A 23,359-nucleotide genomic window follows, 5' to 3' on the forward strand; every position below is an offset into this window, starting at 1 on the left:
GAAGCAACCAACAAAGACACAAATGTAACTGTGACAAATGCTAAGGCTTTTATGTGCTTAGCTTCAACTCTCAAAACAAGATCATCCGGATGTTCTGGCCAGATAAGATAAATTGTTTTGTCAAAACAAAAAAACAGTAGAACGGTGTTGCTCAATATACAAACCGTGAACACTGCTGTTTTGACAAAACCTGTGATGCTTAAATCTGGAGCAGACCTGATGTAAAGCTTTGTACATGTGTAATATATAACAATTGTCAAAGTAGCTACAATTGTTGCAGTCCACTTGAGAGTTTTTATACCACCCACCAAGGCCATATCTAAGTTTGATTAAATATCTGTAAGAAATCAAGAGACATGATGATAAGATTTGATAAAGCACATGTTTCTAGAAACCCCGAGTCAAAAGTTAGATCATAAACGTTGACAAATACAAAAGATGATGCTGATGATTACCTCAGACGTGTTGAAATTTAGTAGATGAAAGAGGAAAGGAGATGATGATGCTCAAGTTTTGGGATTTTCCAAGCAAATGATTTGATCAAATAAGAAAAAAAAAGTCTGAATGTGCGTACCAATCACCAGAGATGCTTTAGCTTGTCAAGCAAGGATATTAAATAATAGGGATTAGTTCGTTGACTCGATCAAGCAATGTTAAGTTAATGGACTTTTGTATTTTAGCTGATACATTTGATATATTGCTTGAAGACTTGAGTATCTTAATTGAGAAATACGCGCAGCAAGCAATTTGATTTGTTTTTGTTTTTTGCGACGGAGACGACTTTGCCTTCAGAAACTATTCGAAATTATGAAATGACCCACCAAATTTAAGTTGATGACAATTTGGTCCTCAATCGAACATGGCTATCCCTTTATTCATTGGAGTACATATGCTCTAGTGCTAGATCAAAGTGTTACTTACATGCAAGATTAGTTAGAGAAACAATTCCAAACCGGAAACAATTACCTAGACAAAATGTGGATTGGCAATAGATTATGTGAATGTGTGTAATCATGGAAACTGTTTACAAAACCAATCACTTATGTGCTAAACATAGAAGAAGTAATGCCATATACGAAGGATCACCACAAGACAAACTCCGACCATAAAAGCAACCAACATAGAGCCAAAACTAATTGTGACAAGTGCTACAGCTTGTAGGGAAGGTTCGAGTCTGAAACAAAGATCACTCGGATGGTCTGGCCAGATAAGTTCAGCAGTAGCTTCAGCAGAAGCAATCATTGGAACGGTGTTGCACAACATACAAACCGTGAACACTGCTGTTTTGACAAAACCAGTGATGCTTAAATCTGGAGCAGAACTAATGTAAAGCTTTGTACATGTGAAATATATAACAAATGTTAAAGTTACCACAATTGTTACAGTCCACCTGAGAGTTTTGATACCATCCTTTGAAGTTTCTGTGTTTTGTCTGTTAAAACTTCTGTAACTTTCTAAACTTCTGTGTGGTGGTGAAGCACTCAAAAGAATTGGTTGTGAACCATTTGGTGAAACAGCAGATCCCAAGGCCATATCCAAGTAAGATTTGATCTCTGTAAGAAATCAAGAGACATGATGATAAGATTTGACAAAGGACATGTTTCTATAAACCAGATTCAGAAATTAGATCATAGACGTTGACAAATACTACCATAAGCTTTTAAACATGATAATAAATAAACTCCCAAAGACTACCTTAAACGTTTTGGATTTGTTGATGAGAGAGGAAGAACGAGTTGATCCTGAAGTTTTGAGATTTGTCAAGAAAATTGGGGTAGCAACCACCATACTATTTGATCCCAACAAGAAAATGACTTCGCTTGCCAAGCAAGGAAATTAAATAATAGGATTAGTTTGTTGACCGACTCCGGCAATAAATCAAATAGACAAGTCATCATCATAAACTCGTTTCTGAGAAAACAACATTATAGTTATTATCATCATTATACATGTCTAGATGATGAACAGTGAAGAGTATACGTTAAGTCCAAATACATATAGAGAAATAAAAGAGAGAGAGATCCACATCACATGCTTCACTGCAAGAATTTATCAAAGCTTGTTGCTAATGTGGTTTTAGACACTGCGCCGATGATCGTATCCTTCTTCTCGCCCTTAACGAAGATCATGATGGTTGGGATGCTTCTAACACCGTACTTTCCCGGGGTTGCAGGAGACTCGTCCGTGTTTAGTTTGAAGAACTTCATCTTCCCTGTGTACTGCTGTGCTAGTTCACTGACAATAGGGTCGATCATTTTGCAGGGTCCACACCATGGTGCCCAAAAGTCCACAACAACAGGCTCATCAGCCTTGAGTACAAGAGACTCCCATGTTGAATCGTTCACCAATGGAACTGCAAAAAGAGAATAGTAAAAACCAACATCAAATGGTTATTATGGGTTCATATCTAACTTCGAATGAAGGGAGAAGGAAACAATGTTTGCATAATGCTCAAGAACGAGCACACAAGTGGTTTTGCTTTCCATATAGTTCCCATTTTCTATCTAAACCAAACAATCCAATCTACTCTATTCCTTGAATCAGTGCCTCTATAGAAAGTTTCAACACTTTTCAAACGAATCACAAGGTTTAATAGATCCACACGAATCTTCAACCAAAATAAATACATTATCCAGCAAAAGAGTGATAACGACATACTCCCTGTAGTAGCTTCCTGAGCTTCACAGATGATGACCCCTCCTCGTTGTCGTAATTTAGAATTCTTCGAAGAGACCGATGATAATGAGACGCGAGTCCTCAGCCCTCCCGATTCCGGTAACACAGAGAACATATGTCGAGTAGAGAGTGAAACCTTCTTAGAGGATGCGATCCTCATCTCTGACCGGAGATGAATCGGCGGACAAGAAGTACAGGTCAAAGCAGCCATTGTGGAGAGAAAAACAAGAACCACACGATAAGTTCTGTTCCTGAGATTCTTCTGTCACCTCAAAATGTAAATAATATCCAGGAAAAAATAAAACAATATTGATCTGAAAATACGGTTAACAGCTAGATATTAAATAAATGGCGCTATTAGCCCATTGGACCTTCGTTCGTTCGACCATATGTCCTTTTAAATGACCCATTTAACTTGCAAAATAACAGAAAGACTTATTTGGACATGTCTATGTTTGTGCACAAAAATGGACATGTCTATGTTTTTCCCCCTTTTTGATAAACTTTTCGATTTTCAAATATTCCCTCCGTTTCGAATTACTGGTCGTTGTAAAGCAAAATTTTTGTTTCAAAATAAGTATCGTTTTCGGTTTTCAATGCAAAATTTATTGACAATATTCTCTATTATATTTTTCTATTGGTTGAAATATAGTTAGGTGTATTAGTAATAGTGTTTTTATTTTAAAAATATGTAAAATTAAATGTTTTTTTAATATATGTGCATAAACCTGAAACGACAACTAATATGAAATAGATGAAGTATTTTTTTCCAAAAAAATGATTTTTTATATGTTTAGGAGATGGCACTGAATTAGAAGTTTGACTGAATTTGAAAGGATCAAAGTTTCCATTAATTATTTTGGTTATTCAACCATATATTTCATCAATTCTTTTAAATGTAGTCAACGTGATTTTTTTTTCATTTATTAATCCAAAACTAATTTATAAACCACCAATTTTTGTTTTCTATCATAATAATTTAATTTTTATTTTTTTATCATTGTTTATTTTCTTCAGAATATGATATTTGCTCAAAATAGAATTAAATATGATCTTTATAATATTATTTGAGAAATAAGTTTTTTATATATCACGTTCACGTTAATTCATATGATGATTATTTACAATGATATTCTTAATGAATTGAATGTTTCTTATTGCCATTATTATTATTTATTTACTAGGGTTTGACCCGCCCTACGGGCGGATTACTAAATGAAAGTTACATAATATATTATCAATTTTAGTGAGTATTTCAGAATAATTAGTTTACTTTAATTTGAAAGTGATCTCTATTTTTAATATGTAGGATTTGTTATTGTTATTTGAGGTAACGCTTATAATTATAATACTAAAAATTACAATTATACATGTATTTCAAATTCATAAAATTACACCTATGCATTTCTATATATTATCTATTTTGGGTAATAGAGATATTTTATTGAAATAATGCTCGTTGTATCTCTGTTATGCTTTTTCCAGCGTATTTTTTGATTTTTTTTTTTTTTGTAAACTTGAAATACTAATAAATATTCACATACTATAATTAACTTCACTGCTGGTTTCAGAGAATCTAATGTTCCTGGTTGTTTGTAGAGCAATGCTGGTGTGAAAAATGGGGGTATACATGCAATAGAAGCTGTTGTACATTTGTATATTGTGTTTTTTTCTGCTTAAAACCATAAAATAAAAGGTGAAATTCACAAACAAAACATATAACTAAATGAATATGACCAAATATCTTGGTATGCATTGATATATATATATATATATATATAGAAGGGCGGCCTTAGGGAATACAATAATTTTAACCGTGTACAAAAATTAGACTTTCCAAAAAATAAACATTCAAAATTCACTTCCCAAAAATATAAATTTACTGTGACTTATATTTTGTTTCATTAATGAATAAAAAACATTTTCACTACACGCACACTTTTTTGTATAAATTTGAATTATATTTTTTTTGCATTTGTATTTAAATATGTGTTAAATATATCGAAACCATTATGAAAATAAATGGGTAGACATATTATAATTTATTTTTAATTTATTCATGGTCTTAAACAAATTTTGAGATGATTAAGACACAATTTATTGCATTCTTTATAACTGAAAAGCCTATATATAACTATGAGGAAGATGATCAAAATGAAGATCTAAATACTTTTTTATGTTGGTTATTTAATACAATTGATTCAAAAAAAATTTTGGTTTAAGAATCACAGTTCCAAGATTAAAGAGTTTGTTTATACATTTTTTCCTAGTTAGGTTGGGGTGAGGTCCAAACAATACTTAAAACACAAATATAGAATTGTGACAAAGTGGTTTATGTTAGTAATCTAATTTACAAATTCCTTATTTGTACCACTATACATTTAGCAAATTGTGTACATTTGAATATACCAAATTTAAATACATTTTCAGCATTTCCGATAATTGAAAATGAGAGAAGGTCACCTCACACCTCTAAATGTGCATCTTCTTTTTAACATCGAAGGATCATACGCCACTAAGTCTTCCCAACACACATCAGTTACTTGTGTCCAAATAAATCATTCGATTGTTCATTTTGGTGAGGCTCGTTACTCTGTTTTCCCATAAATTCTATCCCCAACATTTCTTTTAATCTCAAGTTTTGGTAAAGGCTATGATTTGAACCAGTTCATTTCTCATCTCCCTGTTTCTATATACTATAATTAACACTAACATTGTGATTCTCTATAATATAGTACAATATTAGTTTGAATGAATGAAAAAAAGAAACCTTATAGTTCCAGGATTCTGGATTATAAGAAATTAATCAGTAAACCAAAATTAGGAACACACGTAGATCTTACTCAATTATCTTACCATTCTTTGTGCAAGACGCAGGTTTTCTTGATAATTTACTGGTTACCCTTGAGCCAACTCTTTTTCCTCTCGAGATAACTTGACTACCCAATAGTGTCTCTCTGTATATTTTCCTGTATAATCTCTTGAGCCTCCCTTATTTGCCTTCTGTATCTGCATGTTCCTTCATATTTTCTACAGTATTAGCTATGATATTTGTTTGAATCAAAAGAAACATTAATCCAAGAATTTATGATCATAAGCGGTTGAAATCAATACAAAGTTGGTTTGAATGAAAACAAAAGAAACCATCTATGTAGTTAAGCTAATACTGATAAAATGGCAGGAATAATCAATACGTAATTGCAGGAATAATCTGTTTTTACATTTGTGTATCATACCCAAAAGAAATGTATTGCAGGAAGAATCAATACATAGAATCAATATCATAAGTTTCTGAAATCAGTAAACCAAAACTAAGAACACAATCAAATCTCACTCTATTACCTTACCATTCTCCCTGCAATACGTAAAATAATCTCTCATTTGCAGTACCTATCTATCTATCATCCTTAGGATTTTGTTGATAATTCATTGGTATCTTTTGAGCCTCTCTTTTTTCTTCTCAAGATAACTCGGCCAACAAATGGTGTCTCTCTGTCTCTGTTTCTGATCCGCACGTTTTCTGGATCTTCTCTTCTCTACCCGCAACGTTATCTCTCTCTATATGTTCCTACATATTCTCTTCAGCCTCTCTCTCTCATCCGCCTTCCATATCTGCATATCATGTAGAGTATTAGCTACATTTTAATCAAAGGGCACATATAAATTCTAGAACAGAATATAAGAATATCAGGAAGACAGCAACAGGGTTGTTTTGTGTTATTTTAGTATAAAAAAATATAAGGTGTAACATAATCAAGCAAGGAAGAATTCACCGAGCAATAATTTGCTTGGGATAATGGATTCGGTCAACTTGAGCTTCTCATCCAACTTAGCACGATACTCCATAAGCCAAATTCACACATAAGATAAAAACTCAATAAAACAAAGCTCACTACTTGCAACCAAGAAAGAGAATGTATAACTAAAGGGCCATGTCTACATCGAACAAAGTAACCTTCACTGACCAGGTGTTTGTACTTCTTCAGACGGTGGGAGTTAACAGAACTGTGAGTGGGCGTAAACCGTGGCTGAACAGCAATTATATGATTATTTCACAGACATAACAAAAGAAAAACTAAATAATAGAACGACGGATACAAATTTATACAGGCTTTACCTTCTCGTTAAGGAAGAGCATGTCAGGCCCATAAGCTCTCTTCCTTTCTGGGTTCCCAGAATCGGTGCAGATGGACCTCCAATTTGTTAGAAAAACGCCCGACTTGTTCTCTACCTCGGCGGACGTAAAGCGGAGCAAGTGGACTTCAACGGTGAAGGAGGAGTGGCTGGTTCTGCAGATCGGACGCATTGGATCACGGAAACCAAATCGTTAGGCATGACTCAAATTTTTTGTATACTGATTAGTTTAGAACGAATATGATTATGAAAGCATGAAATCGTACCTTTTTATAGTAGAGACTCCACCGTCTTGCACTCTCCAGGGTCGCATTGAATGGAGATCATGTGTGATTGATTAAGGAGGGCTTAATGAGGGGGAATCGGTTACTGCCTCGTCCCGGATGATGAAGATGAAAGATCGTCCAACGGAGGAACTTTGGAGAAGCTAGAGAGAGACAACGACAACCCTAATCTAAAACGCGGTCGTGTTGTTATCTAATAACACAGAGTTCGACGGGCCTGATCTTTTGGAAGCAGCCCAACGAAAACGGGAAATAAACCCAAGAAAAATAAATGATACGGTGAGTTTAGTAAAAATGGACAGGTGTCGCGACGTGGTTAACCCATTTTATGACGTGGCTCTCTAAGAAGAGAGACACCTTTTCTTTATATAGATAGATTATTATTTAAGTTATGTTTAACTTATCTAATAAATAAAATTTATAAAATTCGGAAACAAAATAATTTGATTCATGAAAAGGAAAGTTTACAGAATAATCTTGATTTTAAAATATATTTTTTTCTTTTCATTTTTATTTAGGTTTTCCAAATATACATTTCAAAAATAAAATATATAGTAAAAACATTTATATTTTTTAAAAAATATATATATATAATGTGATTTCATAAAGCAACATATATTAAATTATACATAATGTTACTAAAATGTTTTTACAATCTAAGATAAAATTAATTTTAAATGCAAATAACAAAATTAATCAAAATTTTAATCTTTTTTTGGAACACAATCAAAATTTAATCTATAGAGCAAAATTTTATGGTTGAATCGAGAAAATAGATTTATCTAATATATTTAAATAATAAACAAACATGCGAGATATTATATATCAAAAATCAGACATCGAATTAAAATAAAATAATGTATTTAAAATAAATCATGCATATTAATTACAATATAAATTATAAACAATTTTAAAATATAAATAAATAATTAATAATTTATTAAAATTTGTAAATATTTGTATATGTGCATGAGTACAAAAACATCACATAATTTAATATAATTGGTGATATATAGTGTATAATATAGGGTATATATATGATCACCATTATTATTATTTATTTACTGTTATTTAGGTTTTCTTTTTCTTTATGTTTTTACAATAACTTACCTGATAAATAAAATTTATAAAATTTGAAAATGAAATAATATGATTCATAAAAAGGAAGGTTCACCGAATAATCTTGATTTCAAAACATAATGTTTTCTTTTCATTTTTTATTTAGGTTTCCTATTATACATTTTAAAAATGAAATATATAATAAAGAAAACATTTATATTTTTTTAATTCTGTATAATGTTTTTCTCTGTCTTCTCACAGTCTCAAATATTATGCATATATTTTATTTCTAAGTAAAAATACTCGGTCAGTATTAAATAAATCTACTGTATAACATTTTTCTACGTAGGATACTAAATCATAAAGAGCCCATTGGGCCTTTATGAAAGCCTATATCCACTTTTAAAATAGTGAAATATTATTCCTCGATAAACCCAAAATGAACACGATGCTTTGTTTCGCCGGAGCTTCTTCTGCACTTGATTTCTCTCCTTCTCTCCTACTCTTTAGCTTCCGTATCCGCCGCCGTCAAGTCGGAGGCATTGGCCGGAGACTAGTCATGAATTCCGTTAGCTCGCAAGTTCGGTCGAGGGAATCGGATGAAGGAGGAGTGATAACGGAAGAGGAGTGGCGGAGATGGGGAGCGGTTTCTCCGTTACCGGCGGCGGTCAAACAGATTGTGGATGATCTGAAGGTCCTTGAGCTTAAGGTCGACGCGCAGATCGAGTTTGGTGGGAATGGTGGCAAGTTACAGGTTGTTACTTAGCCATGATGAAATGAAACTCTGTTGTTTCCTTTCAGATCGTTTTTTTTGTTGTGTGTTTAAATTAGTAAGTTAAAGGTGTGGAGGTGATCCAAAAGCCGTTGAGTAATGCCATCTGGTTAATGATTGAGTTGATATGTTGTGCTGTCTAAAAATTGTTTAGATGGGGTTAACTTATTCTATTCTCAGGGGGCGTTTGGTGCATATGAAGATAAGAAGCATAGGGCTACATATGAAGCCTTGGATGACCCTGAGAAGAAGTTTCGTTTTTTCTCTGCTCGACAAGTTGCTTGTAGGCTGCTTGGGAGCAGAGGCTATTTATGCCAGAAGGTTCTCTTTACTTCATTCTTTTTTTTTTTTAAAGCTCTTCTAATAATAAGAGGGAACTCAATCTACTGATTTTTTGTGTTTGCAGTGCTGGCTTGCTATGGAGGATTGCATGTGTTCAAACGTCAAGCCCTGTGGTTTGTGGAAAAGGATACGTTTTTGGCTCTATATGCATCCTAGGGTTTGTATTGGTTCATGGTTGTCCCCTATTCGGTTTTTAAGTGGTTCTACCCGATGTATTGACTTGCTGTTTGGCTTTTGACAGGATTTTCTGCGCCAGAACAACACAGGGAAGTTGTTGTGGCAAGTATTTGGTGTACGCTCTGCTTCACTCTGCATCTTTGGAATAGCTGAAGACGAAGAGATCATGTGGAATGAGTTTAAGCTTGCAGGTAGGTGTTTGATTCTACTAGTCTTTTTACATCCCTGCTAGTTCATGCATTTGTTTTTTTTTTAAATGGTTTTGCTAAAAGCCTTGCCCTTTTTGTTGTGATGGATGCTTCAGGAAAAAGCCATGTTTGTTGCCTCTATCCCAACCAGAACTCGGAACTCACGTTGACGGTTGAAAACGCTTTTCGTAATTTGACTTCAGAGAATCCTGGATCATCAATGGTAATAAATACAACAACATCATTGCTTTGCTTATAGATATGTTTTCCGTTCTTCAGTCTTTTACTCTTACGCTTGTGTTAAAAATTAAAGTTCTTAGGTTAGACAATTGATAGCTACACTTTTCTATTTCCCAGGCAGATGAGGATAAAACTTTGCATTTCATTTTGCTTGATGGCACCTGGAACAATTCAGCTGCAATGCTCAAGCGTTTAAAGGTATAATAACCTTTGCAACTGACTAATATCTCACATGGAGTTCGTCTTTGTTCTTTTGCTAATACATTAAGAGAGATCTATCTGTGTAGGATCATGCAAAGACAGTATGGGGAGATGAAGATCTTCCTTGCATATCTCTTGCAACAGGTGCATCAGCAATGCACAAACTCAGGTAACAACATTCTCAACTCTCTATATTATTACTCATTGCTCCAAAACTCTCTCTGTTTTACAATTTCTACATTTGGTCTTTTGATCTACAGACCACAACCATCATGGGACCGGACTTGCACCGCAGCAGCAGCAATTGGACTCCTATCCGAGCTGAGTCTTCTCCCACAGTTAAGCAGCTATGGTTTAGACAAACAAGCCGATTCAGTAGAGGAATCCTTGGTCGTATTACTGGACTCACTAACAGGACGACGCTTAAGAATGGGCAGATCCATAACTCGTAAGGTGAGAAACACCATCAACATTTGCTAATCTTTTTTTTTTACAAAAATGGAATTTCGTTTCTTAAATGTTAAATTATAAACACATTACAACTAGATAATGAAATTAATTTATTTTTCTTTGCCTCGGTTCGATTTGGTTTGTTGGTGGCACAAGGAGAGTTTAACCGTGAACCTTTACCCAACAATGCAAAGCCAACATGTTTGCTTAACAATTACTTCAAAATTTTAACAAACTTCACACGATTTCAGTAAATTAAAATTTCATGAAAATCTCAGTTATATGATCATTAAAAAAATGTACATATACATTGCTAGTTGCTACATTAACAAAGCGTTAAAAACAAGAAACAAAAAGACCAAAGTTTCTTCATAAAAACCGTCAGATTCCAAGATCAAAACCTTTAAACCGAATCAAAATCCTTTCTAATAAGAAGAAAGTAACCCAAAATAGCACAAACCGCAGCAACAGCATTGCCTTCTTTCAAAAGAACCTTAAACACAAATCCAAACACTTCTCTCGTAATCTTCCGAGCTTCAACAACCAAATCTCTTCTCGACTTGCCAAAGAAAGCAAGCAACACAACCACCGATATCCATATCACCATAACCGCCGGAACAGCAACCGCCGCCGCCGCAACCATCGACATCGCTCCGAACACTGCTCCCAGCACCACGGAAGCGTAAACCGCCGGTATTCGAGACGGCGACGGCGATGACGTGTACTGGAGCTTGTACCAGCTAAGCACAGATCTCAAGAAGTTCCATGAGGAAGACAGGAGAATGGCGTAGACAGCGACGAAGAGACAGACCCATGTCCTTCTCTTGCTCATGATTCGCATAAAGATGAGGTACGATCTTGGAGGAGATGAACTCGATGCTCTTGGAGAATCCACCATCTGGAGATCTGAGTGTGGTTTTTTTTTCTTGAGAGGGGGACTTTGTACTATGGTCTGAAATTGAAATCTCCGTGATTTGGGATTTGTCTGAAGCTGAAGAGAGAAAAAGAAGAAAAAAAGAAAGATTTTGAGAAAAGTCTTCTGATTTGTAAGAAATAGATTAGTTAGTAGTACTCGTGAGTCCCACTCTCACATCAAAGAGCGTGCTTTACACTCGTCGCTTTGGAGGTTTGTAATGGAGAACACGCGCTTACAGTTTTCCTTTTTATTTGTTTATCTAAAGTTTCCCGATTTTCCGATAATCCAGATATGGAAACTGGGAACAAACAAATGCATATTGCATGAACTAATATCACAAATTAAATACGTATAAATAACTGTTTGACAAATATAAAAATGTAATAAATTAACTTTTTTTCTTCGTTCTTTGTTTGTTTTTCCACTCCGGAATATATGACGAAAGACAATTCCTGTGTGCGATAATTTTCCAATAAATGTGTTTAAAGACGACGTAAGTAGATTCTTTTGGTTTATATTAGTCGTATATGAAGTTAGGAATAAACAAGCAAACAAATGCGTTTTGTCTTTCTTTTAAAAAAATGTGGTTTGTCTTGATTAATAGGGCCTCTTAGCTTATGTTAGCCGACAAGAACAATAAAAAAGGGACCAATCATCTAATCTTTAATGATAATTAAGTAATTTAAAGACTTAGTGAAGTCGTTTCTTTTTATGTTTATCTAATTTCTTTTGAATTCTTAGAAGATGAGGAAGAACATGGCGAAACTTCTTGACGCTTACCGCTCAAGATATATTTTTAATTCTTGTAACTAGCCAAGAAAATGAAAATATATATCAGCATATGATCAAACACTCATACAAGTTGAGAATCTGTAATTGTGTAATTCAATATGGAAACCATAATATATTATTATTATCCATAATGCACTTGACACAAAGGAGAAGAATACGACATGGTTTTGTGGATATCAATGTGCCTTCAGTTTCTTTCGTGCATTACTTTTTTAACTGTACAATATATAGGTTAGAGAGGAAGAAGCACATTAACTAAGCTTAATTGGGGTTTAAATTATTTGTCAAAATGGCCCAGAGAGGAACCTACTCAATGGTGATGCATTCCCTAGTCGTAACTACAATTGCCATGCTGATTTTTCAGAGATTACTATAGAGACGGCTTCAGCTTCTCTTGCTTCACAAATCAAATTTGTCTCTTAACCGAGCCATATATAGACTCCAGTGGGGGGTACCTATAAAAGTGCTTCAACTAGACAAATATGTAACTATGATAGCTGGGCAAGTGTAACATGTACAGATTAGTTTTCTCTAAAGCAAGTGTTTGTTGTCAAAAAAAATAAATGAGTTGGTCATTCTCTAAAGACATCGTGCTGTCGTGTGAGCTAGTTGATTAAAATTTACCTAGATATTGTAAGACTATGTATATAGTTATATACACAAACAAACAAGCGTGTACATATTTGCATTTGGCAACTTGATATTTTATAAGTCTCAGTCAAACAATATCTTCCAAAATCAAATTCAAATTCTGACTTCTTTTATATTCGTATTTAGTTTCTTATTAATTATCCTTCTGGTTCTTGATATTCATTTCATTATTCTCTATGTTTAGGTATAATTCCAATAACTTCATTAAAAATAAGAACGGACTAACTTGTGAGTTTAATATTTTGGTATGAGTTTATGTGGTTAAACAAACGACTTGGTTGGAGTAAATTAAACAAAAGAACTTGGTCAAAACAAGTAGTCTTGTAAGCGGGGACCAAGACTTGAGAGGTGTTATCTAGGATCTACGTTGACCAAAACAATTTTAACATGCTAGCAAACCTTTTCCAAAAACAATTTTGAGTATTACTTAACTTTTTTTTTTGGTAACATGTTAAGATAGTATTCCTTACTTTACAACCATATAAAACCGAAATTTCTTAAAGACAAAGAGTTACAGGAGTGAGGAGAGACAGATAATGTGGAAAAAATCTATCTCGTTGACCAAGGGCGGCTTAGTTAGTTATTGACATTCATCTTATATTACATTTATTATATACCGATCGATGATGTGACTGACTGCGACTCTACGTATGCGTTTAATCAGTCAAACATGTAACAACAACAATAAAGATCTATCCTTATGCTTATGCATAGATTTCTTCTCTTTGTTCCCTCTTTGAACGTTCAAGCTTCCAGGTAATGTCTCTATTTCTTAATCTTCTGTTTTGAATTTTTGGGTTTTAAATCCCTCTGATCTCTGTTTATCTCTTCAGGGTATCTTTGCCATGGGTTGCGTAAGTTCCAAACACAGGCTTTTCAGAAGAAAGTCGACACTGAAAGATTCATCAGATAAACGTTCTTCTGATATTGATTCTTCGAGGGTAGATGATTGGATCCAACCGGGAGGTGGGCTTGATAGATCGAGTAGCAGGGGAGAGGCCAAAGATAAGTTGGTTGAGTCCGAAACGTTTAGTTCCACTAGGTTTAATGATCATCAGATTGTTGATAAGATACTGGAGCACCCTGAGAAGATAGTTGATCATATAGTTGAAGCTGTTCATGATCAGGACTTGACAAGGGTCTCGAGTGATGTTGATAAACATGATTTGGAGATACATCCTAATGTTATAAAACCGAAGCTAGATCAGTGGAATAGCATAGATTCCAACGCTCGGTTGATTGAGAAGGAACCAGAGTTTCTTGGGGTTCAAGCGGTTCCTTGGGAAATGAGCAAGAACCAGTGTGTTGTTGTTCCAAACGACATAGAGTTAAGGCAATTATCATCAGAATGGCCTACTTGGCTAGTCTCTGTTGCTGGTGAAGCATTAGTGGACTGGGCTCCACGTCGAGCAAGCACCTTCGAGAAACTTGAGAAAGTAAGCTTCTTTTATCACAAAACTCTCTATAATCCAGACCCATGTTTAGTTAAACAGAACCTGTCTTGTCTTGTGGATACAGATTGGTCAAGGAACATATAGCAGCGTGTACAGGGCACGTGATCTTATCCATAACAAGATTGTTGCGCTTAAAAAAGTCCGGTTTGATCTTAACGACATAGAAAGTGTCAAGTTCATGGCGAGAGAGATCATAGTAATGCGACGGCTTGATCATCCTAACGTCCTGAAACTAGATGCATTGATCACTGCCCATGTTTCATCATCACTCTACTTAGTATTCGAGTACATGGATCATGATCTCTTAGGACTTTCTTCACTACCCGGTGTTAAGTTCTCAGAGCCTCAGGTACTATTATATACTGCACGTAAATGCTTTGCTACTCCAACATGTAGAGTTCTTTTAGGTTTTGGTCGAATCTCCAAAATAGCACATTTTCAAAGTTTTTTAAAATAGCACCCAATGATCAAATTTTCAAAATAGCATAATTTAACATGAAAAATATCAAATTTTCACCAGAGACATTACAAAAATTCTATGCAAAATTACACTAACTAAAAATAATCTTGGTGGGCAAGTGCCCCACCCACCATACACCTAACCTCGTCCTTGCTTAATTACTAAACCATGAATCTTAATCAATAAATCCAAATATAAATCAATATATATATATATATATATATACTAGGTGTTTTGTCCGCACTTGCAGACTTAATAGTTTAAAAAAAAACTATAAACAAATACTATAAATTCAAAAACCTTAAAATAATTTTTCTCATGTTTTTAAAATATTTAATAACTAACTAAATATTAATTTTATATTCAATTTCTTTTATTTTAATAAATAATTATTTGTTACGTAAAATAAACTTAAAATATTCATATAAACATAAATTATTATTTTAAAAAAAATATATGATGTAAAATATTTTAGATAATATAATATAAAATATTTTACCAAACAAAAGATTTTTTAATTTATGGGTAATTATATATTTACAAATATAACCTAATTATTTATTAAGAACAATAAAGGTTTTTAACGCTCTAAATTTAAATGTGAAAGCGAAAAAGTTATTACAAAAATTATTTTAAGATAACAACACAATATGTATTAATTATCTTATTATAAACATAATTAATATTTTTAATATAAATTTATTTTTAACTCTCTAATAAATTCAAAAATAATCTGATTAATATAGATTCATTTTTAATTATATATACAAATTCATTAAGGGTAGTATCGATATTAACCACTATAACTTTTAACGTGAGAGATCCGTTGCGAAAAATTACTTAGCAAATAATTCATTATTATTAAGGATAGTATCGATATTTAGAATTTCTTTTCTTGTGTACTAATTTTATCATAAAAAAAAACATAATTTGGTGCTATTTAAGGGTCTCTTATGTTTCTGTTGTCTAGGTTAAATGTTACATGCAACAACTTCTAAGTGGGCTTGAACATTGTCACAGACGCGGTGTTCTTCATCGCGATATCAAAGCATCAAATCTTCTCATCGACCGTAATGGAGTCTTGAAGATAGCAGACTTCGGACTAGCAACTTTCTTTGACCCTGCCAAAACTATACCGTTGACTAGCCGTGTTGTCACTCTTTGGTACCGACCACCAGAGCTTTTGCTTGGAGCTTCTCATTACGGTGTTGGAGTTGATCTTTGGAGCACAGGTTGCATCTTAGGTGAACTATACGCTGGTAAACCGATCCTACCAGGAAAAACCGAGGTGAATATTTTCCATTTTCCTACTACACATTGGGTGTTGCATCATGCATGTTTTTTGAAGTTTCTCACTTGTTCTTTATAGGTAGAACAGTTGCATAAAATCTTTAAGCTATGTGGTTCACCAACTGAAAGTTACTGGAGAAAACATAACTTACGGTCTTCAGCTGGATTCAGAAGTAGGGTTCCTTATAGACGGAAACTATCAGAGATGTTTAAGGACTTTCCCACGAGTGTTCTTTTGCTTTTAGAGACTTTACTCTCTATAGACCCTGATCAACGGAACTCTGCAGATAGTGCCCTTGAGAGTGAGGTAACTTGTGCCTAACGTTTTACTCTCTTCTTGGTAAATTGGTCTAAATTAATCAAAATTAATGTAAATTAGTTAAATCAAATAACAAGGTGAGTGAAAGTCGACAAGTTATGTCTGATCTTTTTTAGAAGTGTTTTGTTAAAATATTTTTATAGTTAAACCTCAAAAAATATATATCGAATATAAATACAAAATATATAATATGTAAACTATAATAATTTACAACTTTTACCTGCCGATAAATCTAGTTACCTGCCGAGTGATTCTTTGAACATTGGTTACAACTGTTTTTCCTTTCTTTTCAGTACTTCAAAACCAAGCCGTTTGCTTGTGATCCATCTTGTCTACCAAAATATCCTCCGAGCAAAGAGATTGATGCTAATGAACGCGATGAAGCGAAAAGGCAACGACACATGGTGGAGAAACAAGAACGGCAAGAGTCCCAGGCGATATCACACGAGAGAAAATATGTCCCACCTATCAAAGCCAATCATCTATCAGTGACCATAGAGGTAAGTAGTAACTGTGAAATGGTTCTAACTAACTTTCAAGGCCACAATGACTAGCAATTCACTCTCTGCGGCAAAATGCAGAAACAATACTTGGATTTGAAGAGCAGAAACGATAGTTTCAAGTCGTTTAAGGAGGAGAGGACTTCTCATGGCCAAGTTCCTGGTTATCAAAATATGCATGCCAAAAACGATCAAGGTGGTGAGAGAGGTTCACATTCAGGTCCATTCATGAGCAAACGGAATATGGCCAAGTCAACAATTCATGTGAAGGAGAATGCACCTGCTCCTAGATATCCTCCATCTAGAGTAAACCCGAAGATATTATCAGTCTCGGTCTCTTCCAAAGCATTGTTAGACCAACCAGTCATGGATCAAAGAAGAAGAGATCGACGAGTGTATAATAGAGCTGACATTATGGATAGTAGACATGTGACAACACCAGTCGACTCAGCTTGGGTTAGTTAAATAATCTTAGTTTTGATTCTATCTTTTTGAAGCTTTTGTGGTATTTTTACTTACATTGTTGTGTTTTTGTGTACAGTATAATCCTAGTGATAGCAATATTTACACGTCAAGCCCATTGTTCGCTCAGCCAAGCAGAGTGGATCAGATGCTTGATGAACATGACATACAGCTTCAGGAATGTAATAGTCAAGCACACAACTCGCGAGAAGGCAAAACTGATGTCAGCAAATCATGAAATTAAACTTTGAGCTTTGTTTTCTAACTTCGAAACCAGAGCGAAGTAGCAGAGTTGCTGAAAGGGAGAAGCATTTGTCATAAGAGTTCGGTGGTTCATATATTTGGATTATACGAAATGATAATGGTCCTAAAGGCTCAAGTCGCGATTGTTTGATTGGATTATTGTATATACAAGGTGTCATTATAGAGTTTGATTTTCCATGTATATAATTGTAAATAATCTATCCTATACATATATATATACAGATTTGAAATTTGATTTTTATTGTGGTTATGGTACAGGTCATAGATGTTGTGGTAATGGTATATTGGTGATATTAACATTGCCAAGGAATCATAATCCAGTTGCGGCTTTAGAAAATTTCAAGATACTCTATCAATTAAGAACTCATGTCATCAAATTTTCAAAAGTTTGTACAACAAAGAATAAATGGCAAATCTCTAAAATAGTACTTAAAAAAAATTATCATAAAAATAGCACTAAAAAAATAAAATGACCAAAATAATATTTTTTTGTTTTGAAAATTTTCATTTTTATTTTTTTTGTTTTTTTTAAATTTGAATACATTCTTACAACTCCACCGCTTAACTCTAAAACCTAAGTCTTAGAGATTCAATAAAACTTCTTTTGGTCATTTTCTTCTTTGTGATGCTATTTTTATGACAAAAACTTGGTTTGATGATATTTTTGTCTCTCTAATAATAAACTTCAAATTATTGGGCAGAATCATTGTTTGAAGGATATACAAACAATAAAAATGTACTGAGGTGAAAACAAAGGAAAAAGAAAAGTAACTGAAGATCAGAACTAGACGTCATTCTCATACACAGGTGTGTCAGAAGGTGTCCTAAGATTTATCTGATTTCTCATCATTTCTCCAGCATACCTTTTGTTTTCGAAAAACAACCATTAGAATAAAACTTGGGTTCAGTACAAGATAGGACAGAAAATACATAGAGCACTCCAGCATACCAAGTTCCAAATATATCAAAATCCAATTGAACTGAGTCAAAATCCTCGAGTTTTTTTTTTTTCAAGACGACAATAAAATTACTATAAAATCGTGAAGCAGGAGAGCAATAAAAAATCTGAAGAAAAAAAATAGGAAACTGGTAAGAATCAGAAAGAACGTAGCGAGTTGAAATGTTTATCGATCATATAAAAGATCATCACCTATCTACAACTTTCATCACTTTCTTCACAAAACGTTTTGAAAACAAACTATAGAACAATAAGAAAGCGAATCAATAAAGTGAAAGAAATCAATTCAATGGTGATTAGAAGAAGATTGGCGTCTTATCTCGGAGATATTAATTAGAGATTAGTATATATATACAGAAGAGGGACAGACAAGAAACCCTAAACCTAAAACCATGTTAGGACAAAAGTACAACCTTGGGCTTTCCATGGATTGAAGGTGAACAATAAACTCTAAAGCATGTTAGGAGAAAAGTATGATTTGGGCTTTACGTGGTCGGCCCACTAATCGGAACCGTTGCCGATTTTAGTTAGTTCATATTAATTTCCCTTTTACCCTCTTATTTTATGATAACTCGAATAAAAGCAAGTAAGTTTTAAATTTTCGAAAAAGTCTTTCAACTCCTCGAAGAAAGCACACGACTTTTTTTCTCTCTCCTCTCTCTCTCTCTCTCGCAACGCGATCGATTAGAGATGTCGTTGTTACACACTTTCAAACAGACTTTGAAGCCATGTAGTAGTACCTTCCCGTCGTCGTCATCATCATCATCATCATCATCGTCGTCGTCGCAAATCTCATCGACACAAGAGTTGGAACCGACGAGAAAACCTCCCAAATCGTCTCTCTCGCAGCAGCTACTCCGTCTCGATGATTCATACTTCTTACCCTCCAAACACGAATCCAGAATCTCGAAACCCCAGGTCGAAGAACTCGATCTTCCCGAAGAAACCCACAAAAGAAGTATCAAATTTGATGAAGAAGAAGAAGAAGATAATGAGAAATCGATTGAATTCGGGAGAACCGGGTTAAACCGGGCCGAATTTGACTACTCCGGTCCTTACGAACCACTCGTTCTGTCATCAATTGGAGAAATCCCGATCATACAGGTTATTTTTCTATCGAAAGTCTTAGCCTTTGCTCACGTCTTTAAGGAATTCAAGTTCTTCTTGAGATTTTGCATTGAAGATTGCTTGTGATTTGGTGTAGGTACCTTCTTCGATCAACTGTAGATTGCTTGAACACCAACGAGAAGGAGTAAAGTTTCTGTATAATCTCTATAAAAACAACCATGGAGGCATTCTTGGCGATGACATGTGAGTTCTTCTTTCCTGTGTGTTTTGAATATGTTACAGTTTCATGCTTATAGATTCAGAGGAATGGGATGATATTTTTGTGTAAACGGCTCTGGTTTTAGTCTTCTTGAGAATGTTTCTTGTGTAGTTTAAAACTATAGCTGTGATACAGGGGCTTGGGGAAGACCATTCAGACGATTGCATTTCTTGCTGGAGTTTATGGAAAAGACAGCGACGCTGGTGATACGTCTGTTGTTCCGGAGTGTGAAAAGGGTCCTGTGCTAATCATCTGTCCATCTTCGGTTATCCACAACTGGGAGAGTGAGTTTTCACGATGGGCCAGCTTCTTCAAGGTCTCTGTGTACCACGGAGCAAACCGAGATATGATTCTTGAGAAACTCAACGCCCGTGGTGTCGAGGTGCTCGTGACTAGTTTTGATACGTTTAGAATCCAAGGCCCTGTTTTGTCAGAGATTAACTGGGAGATAGTGATTGCTGATGAGGCACACCGTCTAAAGAACGAAAAGTCGAAGCTTTACGAGGCGTGTCTTAAGATCAAGACGAAGAAAAGACTCGGTCTTACGGGCACAGTGATGCAGAACAAGATCACTGAGCTGTTCAACCTTTTTGAGTGGGTAGCGCCAGGATCGCTGGGGACTCGTGAGCATTTCAGAGAGTACTATGACGAACCGCTAAAGCAAGGGCAGAGAGCAACTGCTCCGGAGAGATTTGTCCACATTGCAGATAAGAGGAAACAGCATCTGGTCAGTGTTCTAAGTAAGTACATGTTGAGGAGGACGAAGGAGGAAACCATTGGGCATCTGATGATGGGGAAGGAAGACAACGTAGTCTTCTGTCAGATGAGCGAGTTGCAGAAACGTGTGTACCAAAGAATGTTGCAACTCCCAGAGATTCAATGCCTTGTGAATAAGGACAATCCTTGCGCTTGTGGAAGCCCACTTAAGCAATCAGAGTGCTGCAGAAGGATTGTTCCTGATGGACCTATCTGGAGTTACATCCACAGAGACAGTCCAGACGGTTGTGATTCATGTCCTTTCTGTTTGGTGCTTCCATGCCTTGTGAAACTTCAGCAGGTGAGCAATCATCTGGAGCTTGTCAAACCGAACCCTAGAGATGAGGAGGAGAAGCAGAAGAAGGACGCAGACTTTGTATCTGCGGTGTTTGGGACTGATGTTGATCTAGCAGGAGGTGTTTCCGCAAGCGAAAGCTTCATGGACCTTAGTGATGTGAAACACTGTGGGAAAATGAGAGCTTTGGAGAAGCTGATGGCTTCTTGGATCTCAAAGGGGGATAAGATACTTCTCTTCAGTTACTCTGTCAGGATGCTGGACATACTGGAGAAGTTTCTGATCAGAAAAGGTTATAGTTTTGCAAGACTTGATGGTTCTACTCCGACTAATCTGAGACAGTCTCTTGTAGATGATTTCAATGCGAGTCCTAGCAAACAGGTCTTTCTGATATCAACTAGAGCTGGTGGGTTGGGACTAAACCTTGTGAGTGCCAACCGTGTGGTTATATTTGATCCAAATTGGAACCCTTCTCATGACTTGCAAGCGCAAGACAGGTCATTTCGGTATGGACAGAAACGTCATGTGGTGGTTTTTCGTTTGTTGGCTGCTGGCTCCCTTGAGGAACTAGTTTATACAAGACAAGTGTACAAACAGCAGCTTTCCAACATTGCAGTTGCAGGGAAGATGGAGACTAGGTACTTTGAAGGAGTCCAGGTAACATATAAATATATTAATTTTAAATCGGTTTAGTTTCATTAATGAGGTTGTTTTCTTTTCTAATGTTGTGGTTCGTCTTGTGATCAGGACTGTAAAGAGTTTCAAGGGGAGCTGTTTGGGATTTCAAATCTTTTCCGTGATCTCTCTGATAAGCTCTTCACTAGCGAGATCGTTGAATTGCACAGGGATAGTAAGATAGGTGTTTCAGATGATGATGAAGAAGAGATCTTGTGCTCTTCAAAACAGGAAACACAGGAACCTATACTTGGAGACTTGGGTAAGAATGAGACTGATGTGTACTTTTTTCTCTGCTTGAATATATTTTATGATTTACTCTTTGTAAATCCTTGCTCTGGCTTGTTTGAATAGGCATTGTGTATGCACATCGAAATGAAGATATCATCAACGGTGGAAGGACAACAACATCAACATCATCTCAGAGGTTCAATGGAGAGTGTAACAGCAATGAGAACTTGGATCAAAAGAAGAAGAGGAAGATGAAGATGAAAGGTGGTAGTGAAGAGGAAGGTATGTATTTTTCAAACAGGGAACGAAAAAGAGAGAAGTACAAGATGTTAGCTGAGTTTAAAGGTATGGAGATAATGGAGTTTAGTAGATGGGTATTGTCAGCTTCTCCATTTGTTAGAGAGAAGCTACTTCAAGAATTTTCAAACAGAGTCAAAGTATCAGATTTCCTGATGTAGAATTTTGCTAATTCACTGTATATAAAACAAAAACCTTTTAGATATTTCCCCTTGGTTTTACAAGTTAATACCGTTCATATATATATGGTAAAAATCTCTGACTATTTATTAGTTTAAATGTTTTGTTTGTGGTGAATATTGATTATAATCTTTTAGAACTGAACTAGGTGATTCTCTCGTGCTCATGCACGGGAACAAATACTTATAAAATAATCAAAACATAATAATTGTTAAACATTTACATATGTTTTTATAACTTTCAAGTAATTTTATAACTTATATATATGATGAAAAAAAAGGAATTGTATTAAGTATCATTATATGAATATAAATATCTATACATTTGTTCATAACTTTTAAGTTATCTTAATTTATATCATGAAAATAATATTAAGTATCATTATGTTTTCATCTTAATTAGATATGTGATTCCATATACAGTAATTTGGATCAATTCATGTATGGTATTGTTGAGCTCCATATTTGGTTTCAAAATAAACAACAAGTTTTCATTAGTTTAAAATTAAATTGTTATTTTAATTTCATTTAGTTTGGTTCGTTTTATTAGATTTGTAAATATATTTATCCAAGTTTTTATAATTTTATATATGTTTTCAGAGAAAAGGAAATATAAAGCTGGAATTGCATTAATAAATACTTCTAATACTTTAAAATTTTAATATATGTTATTTTGGATAAAATTATATAAAATAAATTAATGTGCTAGGAGATTGATAATTGAATAAGTAAACCAATTCAGAAATATTTCAAAACTTCATTGATTACTTTCGAATTCATAAGGTAGTTACATCCAGAAATTCAAAAGGTTGTATTTATATGTATGTTTTCATCTTAATTAGGTATCTTATTTCAAACATAATATTTTAGACAGTTCAAGTGTTTATTGTTAGGTATGTTTTCCCATCTATTATTTCAAATTGAACAACTATTTTTTTTATTTAATAAGATTAAAATTGGATTACTACTTTTAGCTTAACTTAGTTCAGTTCATCCTTTTATATTTCGAA

General features: G+C 34.5%; 6 protein-coding genes and 2 non-coding genes across 11 annotated transcripts; 3 read left to right on the forward strand and 5 right to left on the reverse strand.

Annotated features, from left to right (window-relative positions):
* Positions 1-1,908: 1,908 nt before the first annotated feature.
* Positions 1,909-2,981, reverse strand: LOC108862264 (thioredoxin M-type, chloroplastic). Its single transcript, XM_018636340.2, has 2 exons — positions 2,659-2,981; positions 1,909-2,353 (listed from the first exon to the last, which is right to left on the reverse strand). Exons 1-2 carry the CDS (start codon positions 2,885-2,887, stop codon positions 2,037-2,039), a joined length of 546 nt encoding a protein of 181 aa, XP_018491842.1. The 5' UTR covers positions 2,888-2,981; the 3' UTR covers positions 1,909-2,036.
* A 2,870-nt stretch (positions 2,982-5,851) lies between these two features.
* Positions 5,852-7,285, reverse strand: LOC108853888 (uncharacterized). Of its 4 annotated transcripts, XM_018627358.2 has the most exons (5): positions 7,077-7,281; positions 6,794-6,965; positions 6,642-6,704; positions 6,450-6,516; positions 5,852-6,288 (listed from the first exon to the last, which is right to left on the reverse strand). In XM_018627358.2, exons 1-5 carry the CDS (start codon positions 7,121-7,123, stop codon positions 6,272-6,274), a joined length of 366 nt encoding a protein of 121 aa, XP_018482860.1. In that variant the 5' UTR covers positions 7,124-7,281; the 3' UTR covers positions 5,852-6,271. The 4 variants fall into 4 exon arrangements, with proteins under 4 accessions (XP_018482860.1, XP_018482859.1, XP_018482861.1 ...); XM_018627357.2 differs by having other exon boundaries at positions 5,852-6,516; positions 7,077-7,282; XM_018627359.2 differs by lacking the exon at positions 6,450-6,516 and having other exon boundaries at positions 7,077-7,280.
* Positions 7,286-8,593: 1,308 nt separating this feature from the next.
* Positions 8,594-10,642, forward strand: LOC108862266 (uncharacterized). The gene is made up of 8 exons (XM_018636346.2): positions 8,594-8,907; positions 9,106-9,246; positions 9,332-9,424; positions 9,509-9,635; positions 9,749-9,855; positions 9,990-10,070; positions 10,160-10,242; positions 10,334-10,642. The coding sequence occupies exons 1-8, from the start codon at positions 8,602-8,604 to the stop codon at positions 10,551-10,553; spliced, it is 1,158 nt and encodes a 385-aa protein (XP_018491848.1). The 5' UTR covers positions 8,594-8,601; the 3' UTR covers positions 10,554-10,642.
* A 136-nt stretch (positions 10,643-10,778) lies between these two features.
* On the reverse strand, positions 10,779-11,555 carry LOC108862267 (uncharacterized). Its single transcript, XM_018636347.2, has one exon. It carries the CDS (start codon positions 11,419-11,421, stop codon positions 10,927-10,929), a length of 495 nt encoding a protein of 164 aa, XP_018491849.1. The 5' UTR covers positions 11,422-11,555; the 3' UTR covers positions 10,779-10,926.
* Positions 11,556-13,528: 1,973 nt separating this feature from the next.
* LOC108862268 (probable serine/threonine-protein kinase At1g54610) lies at positions 13,529-18,182 on the forward strand. The gene is made up of 8 exons (XM_018636348.2): positions 13,529-13,638; positions 13,716-14,318; positions 14,401-14,685; positions 15,767-16,084; positions 16,166-16,393; positions 16,699-16,905; positions 16,987-17,361; positions 17,447-18,182. The coding sequence occupies exons 2-8, from the start codon at positions 13,728-13,730 to the stop codon at positions 17,603-17,605; spliced, it is 2,163 nt and encodes a 720-aa protein (XP_018491850.1). The 5' UTR covers positions 13,529-13,638; positions 13,716-13,727; the 3' UTR covers positions 17,606-18,182.
* Positions 18,183-18,402: 220 nt separating this feature from the next.
* Positions 18,403-18,489, reverse strand: LOC130495361 (small nucleolar RNA snoR31/Z110/Z27). The gene has a single exon (XR_008934632.1). It is a non-coding gene; the product is annotated as a small nucleolar RNA snoR31/Z110/Z27 (small nucleolar RNA).
* Positions 18,490-18,720: 231 nt separating this feature from the next.
* LOC130495363 (small nucleolar RNA R32/R81/Z41) lies at positions 18,721-18,809 on the reverse strand. The gene has a single exon (XR_008934634.1). It is a non-coding gene; the product is annotated as a small nucleolar RNA R32/R81/Z41 (small nucleolar RNA).
* Positions 18,810-19,184: 375 nt separating this feature from the next.
* Positions 19,185-22,394, forward strand: LOC108856341 (switch 2). The gene is made up of 5 exons (XM_018630116.2): positions 19,185-19,693; positions 19,794-19,900; positions 20,052-21,624; positions 21,715-21,904; positions 21,997-22,394. The coding sequence occupies exons 1-5, from the start codon at positions 19,280-19,282 to the stop codon at positions 22,329-22,331; spliced, it is 2,619 nt and encodes an 872-aa protein (XP_018485618.1). The 5' UTR covers positions 19,185-19,279; the 3' UTR covers positions 22,332-22,394.
* Positions 22,395-23,359: the final 965 nt, after the last annotated feature.

The sequence above is a fragment of the Raphanus sativus genome, chromosome 5 (genome assembly GCF_000801105.2).
Source record: "Raphanus sativus cultivar WK10039 chromosome 5, ASM80110v3, whole genome shotgun sequence".
Taxonomy (NCBI): domain Eukaryota; kingdom Viridiplantae; phylum Streptophyta; class Magnoliopsida; order Brassicales; family Brassicaceae; genus Raphanus; species Raphanus sativus.

Excerpts from the sequence above, each read along its gene's own strand:
- LOC108862264 (XM_018636340.2), bottom strand. The coding sequence starts at position 2,887 with ATGGCTGCTTTGACCTGTACTTCTTGTCCGCCGATTCATCTCCGGTCA. Across the intron at positions 2,354-2,658 it reads TCAGGAAGCTACTACAGGGA|TTCCATTGGTGAACGATTCA; the intron begins GTATGTCGTTAT and ends CTCTTTTTGCAG.
- LOC108853888 (XM_057010855.1), bottom strand. The coding sequence starts at position 7,123 with ATGCGACCCTGGAGAGTGCAAGACGGTGGAGTCTCTACTATAAAAAG. Across the intron at positions 6,966-7,076 it reads GGAGTCTCTACTATAAAAAG|AACCAGCCACTCCTCCTTCA; the intron begins GTACGATTTCAT and ends TCCGATCTGCAG. Across the intron at positions 6,705-6,793 it reads TGCTCTTCCTTAACGAGAAG|CCACGGTTTACGCCCACTCA; the intron begins GTAAAGCCTGTA and ends ATTGCTGTTCAG.
- LOC108862266 (XM_018636346.2), top strand. The coding sequence starts at position 8,602 with ATGCTTTGTTTCGCCGGAGCTTCTTCTGCACTTGATTTCTCTCCTTCT. Across the intron at positions 8,908-9,105 it reads GGAATGGTGGCAAGTTACAG|GGGGCGTTTGGTGCATATGA; the intron begins GTTGTTACTTAG and ends TTCTATTCTCAG. Across the intron at positions 9,247-9,331 it reads GAGGCTATTTATGCCAGAAG|TGCTGGCTTGCTATGGAGGA; the intron begins GTTCTCTTTACT and ends TTGTGTTTGCAG.
- LOC108862267 (XM_018636347.2), bottom strand. The coding sequence starts at position 11,421 with ATGGTGGATTCTCCAAGAGCATCGAGTTCATCTCCTCCAAGATCGTAC.
- LOC108862268 (XM_018636348.2), top strand. The coding sequence starts at position 13,728 with ATGGGTTGCGTAAGTTCCAAACACAGGCTTTTCAGAAGAAAGTCGACA. Across the intron at positions 14,686-15,766 it reads TTAAGTTCTCAGAGCCTCAG|GTTAAATGTTACATGCAACA; the intron begins GTACTATTATAT and ends TCTGTTGTCTAG. Across the intron at positions 17,362-17,446 it reads CACCAGTCGACTCAGCTTGG|TATAATCCTAGTGATAGCAA; the intron begins GTTAGTTAAATA and ends TTTTGTGTACAG.
- LOC108856341 (XM_018630116.2), top strand. The coding sequence starts at position 19,280 with ATGTCGTTGTTACACACTTTCAAACAGACTTTGAAGCCATGTAGTAGT. Across the intron at positions 19,694-19,793 it reads GAGAAATCCCGATCATACAG|GTACCTTCTTCGATCAACTG; the intron begins GTTATTTTTCTA and ends GATTTGGTGTAG. Across the intron at positions 21,905-21,996 it reads ACCTATACTTGGAGACTTGG|GCATTGTGTATGCACATCGA; the intron begins GTAAGAATGAGA and ends TTGTTTGAATAG.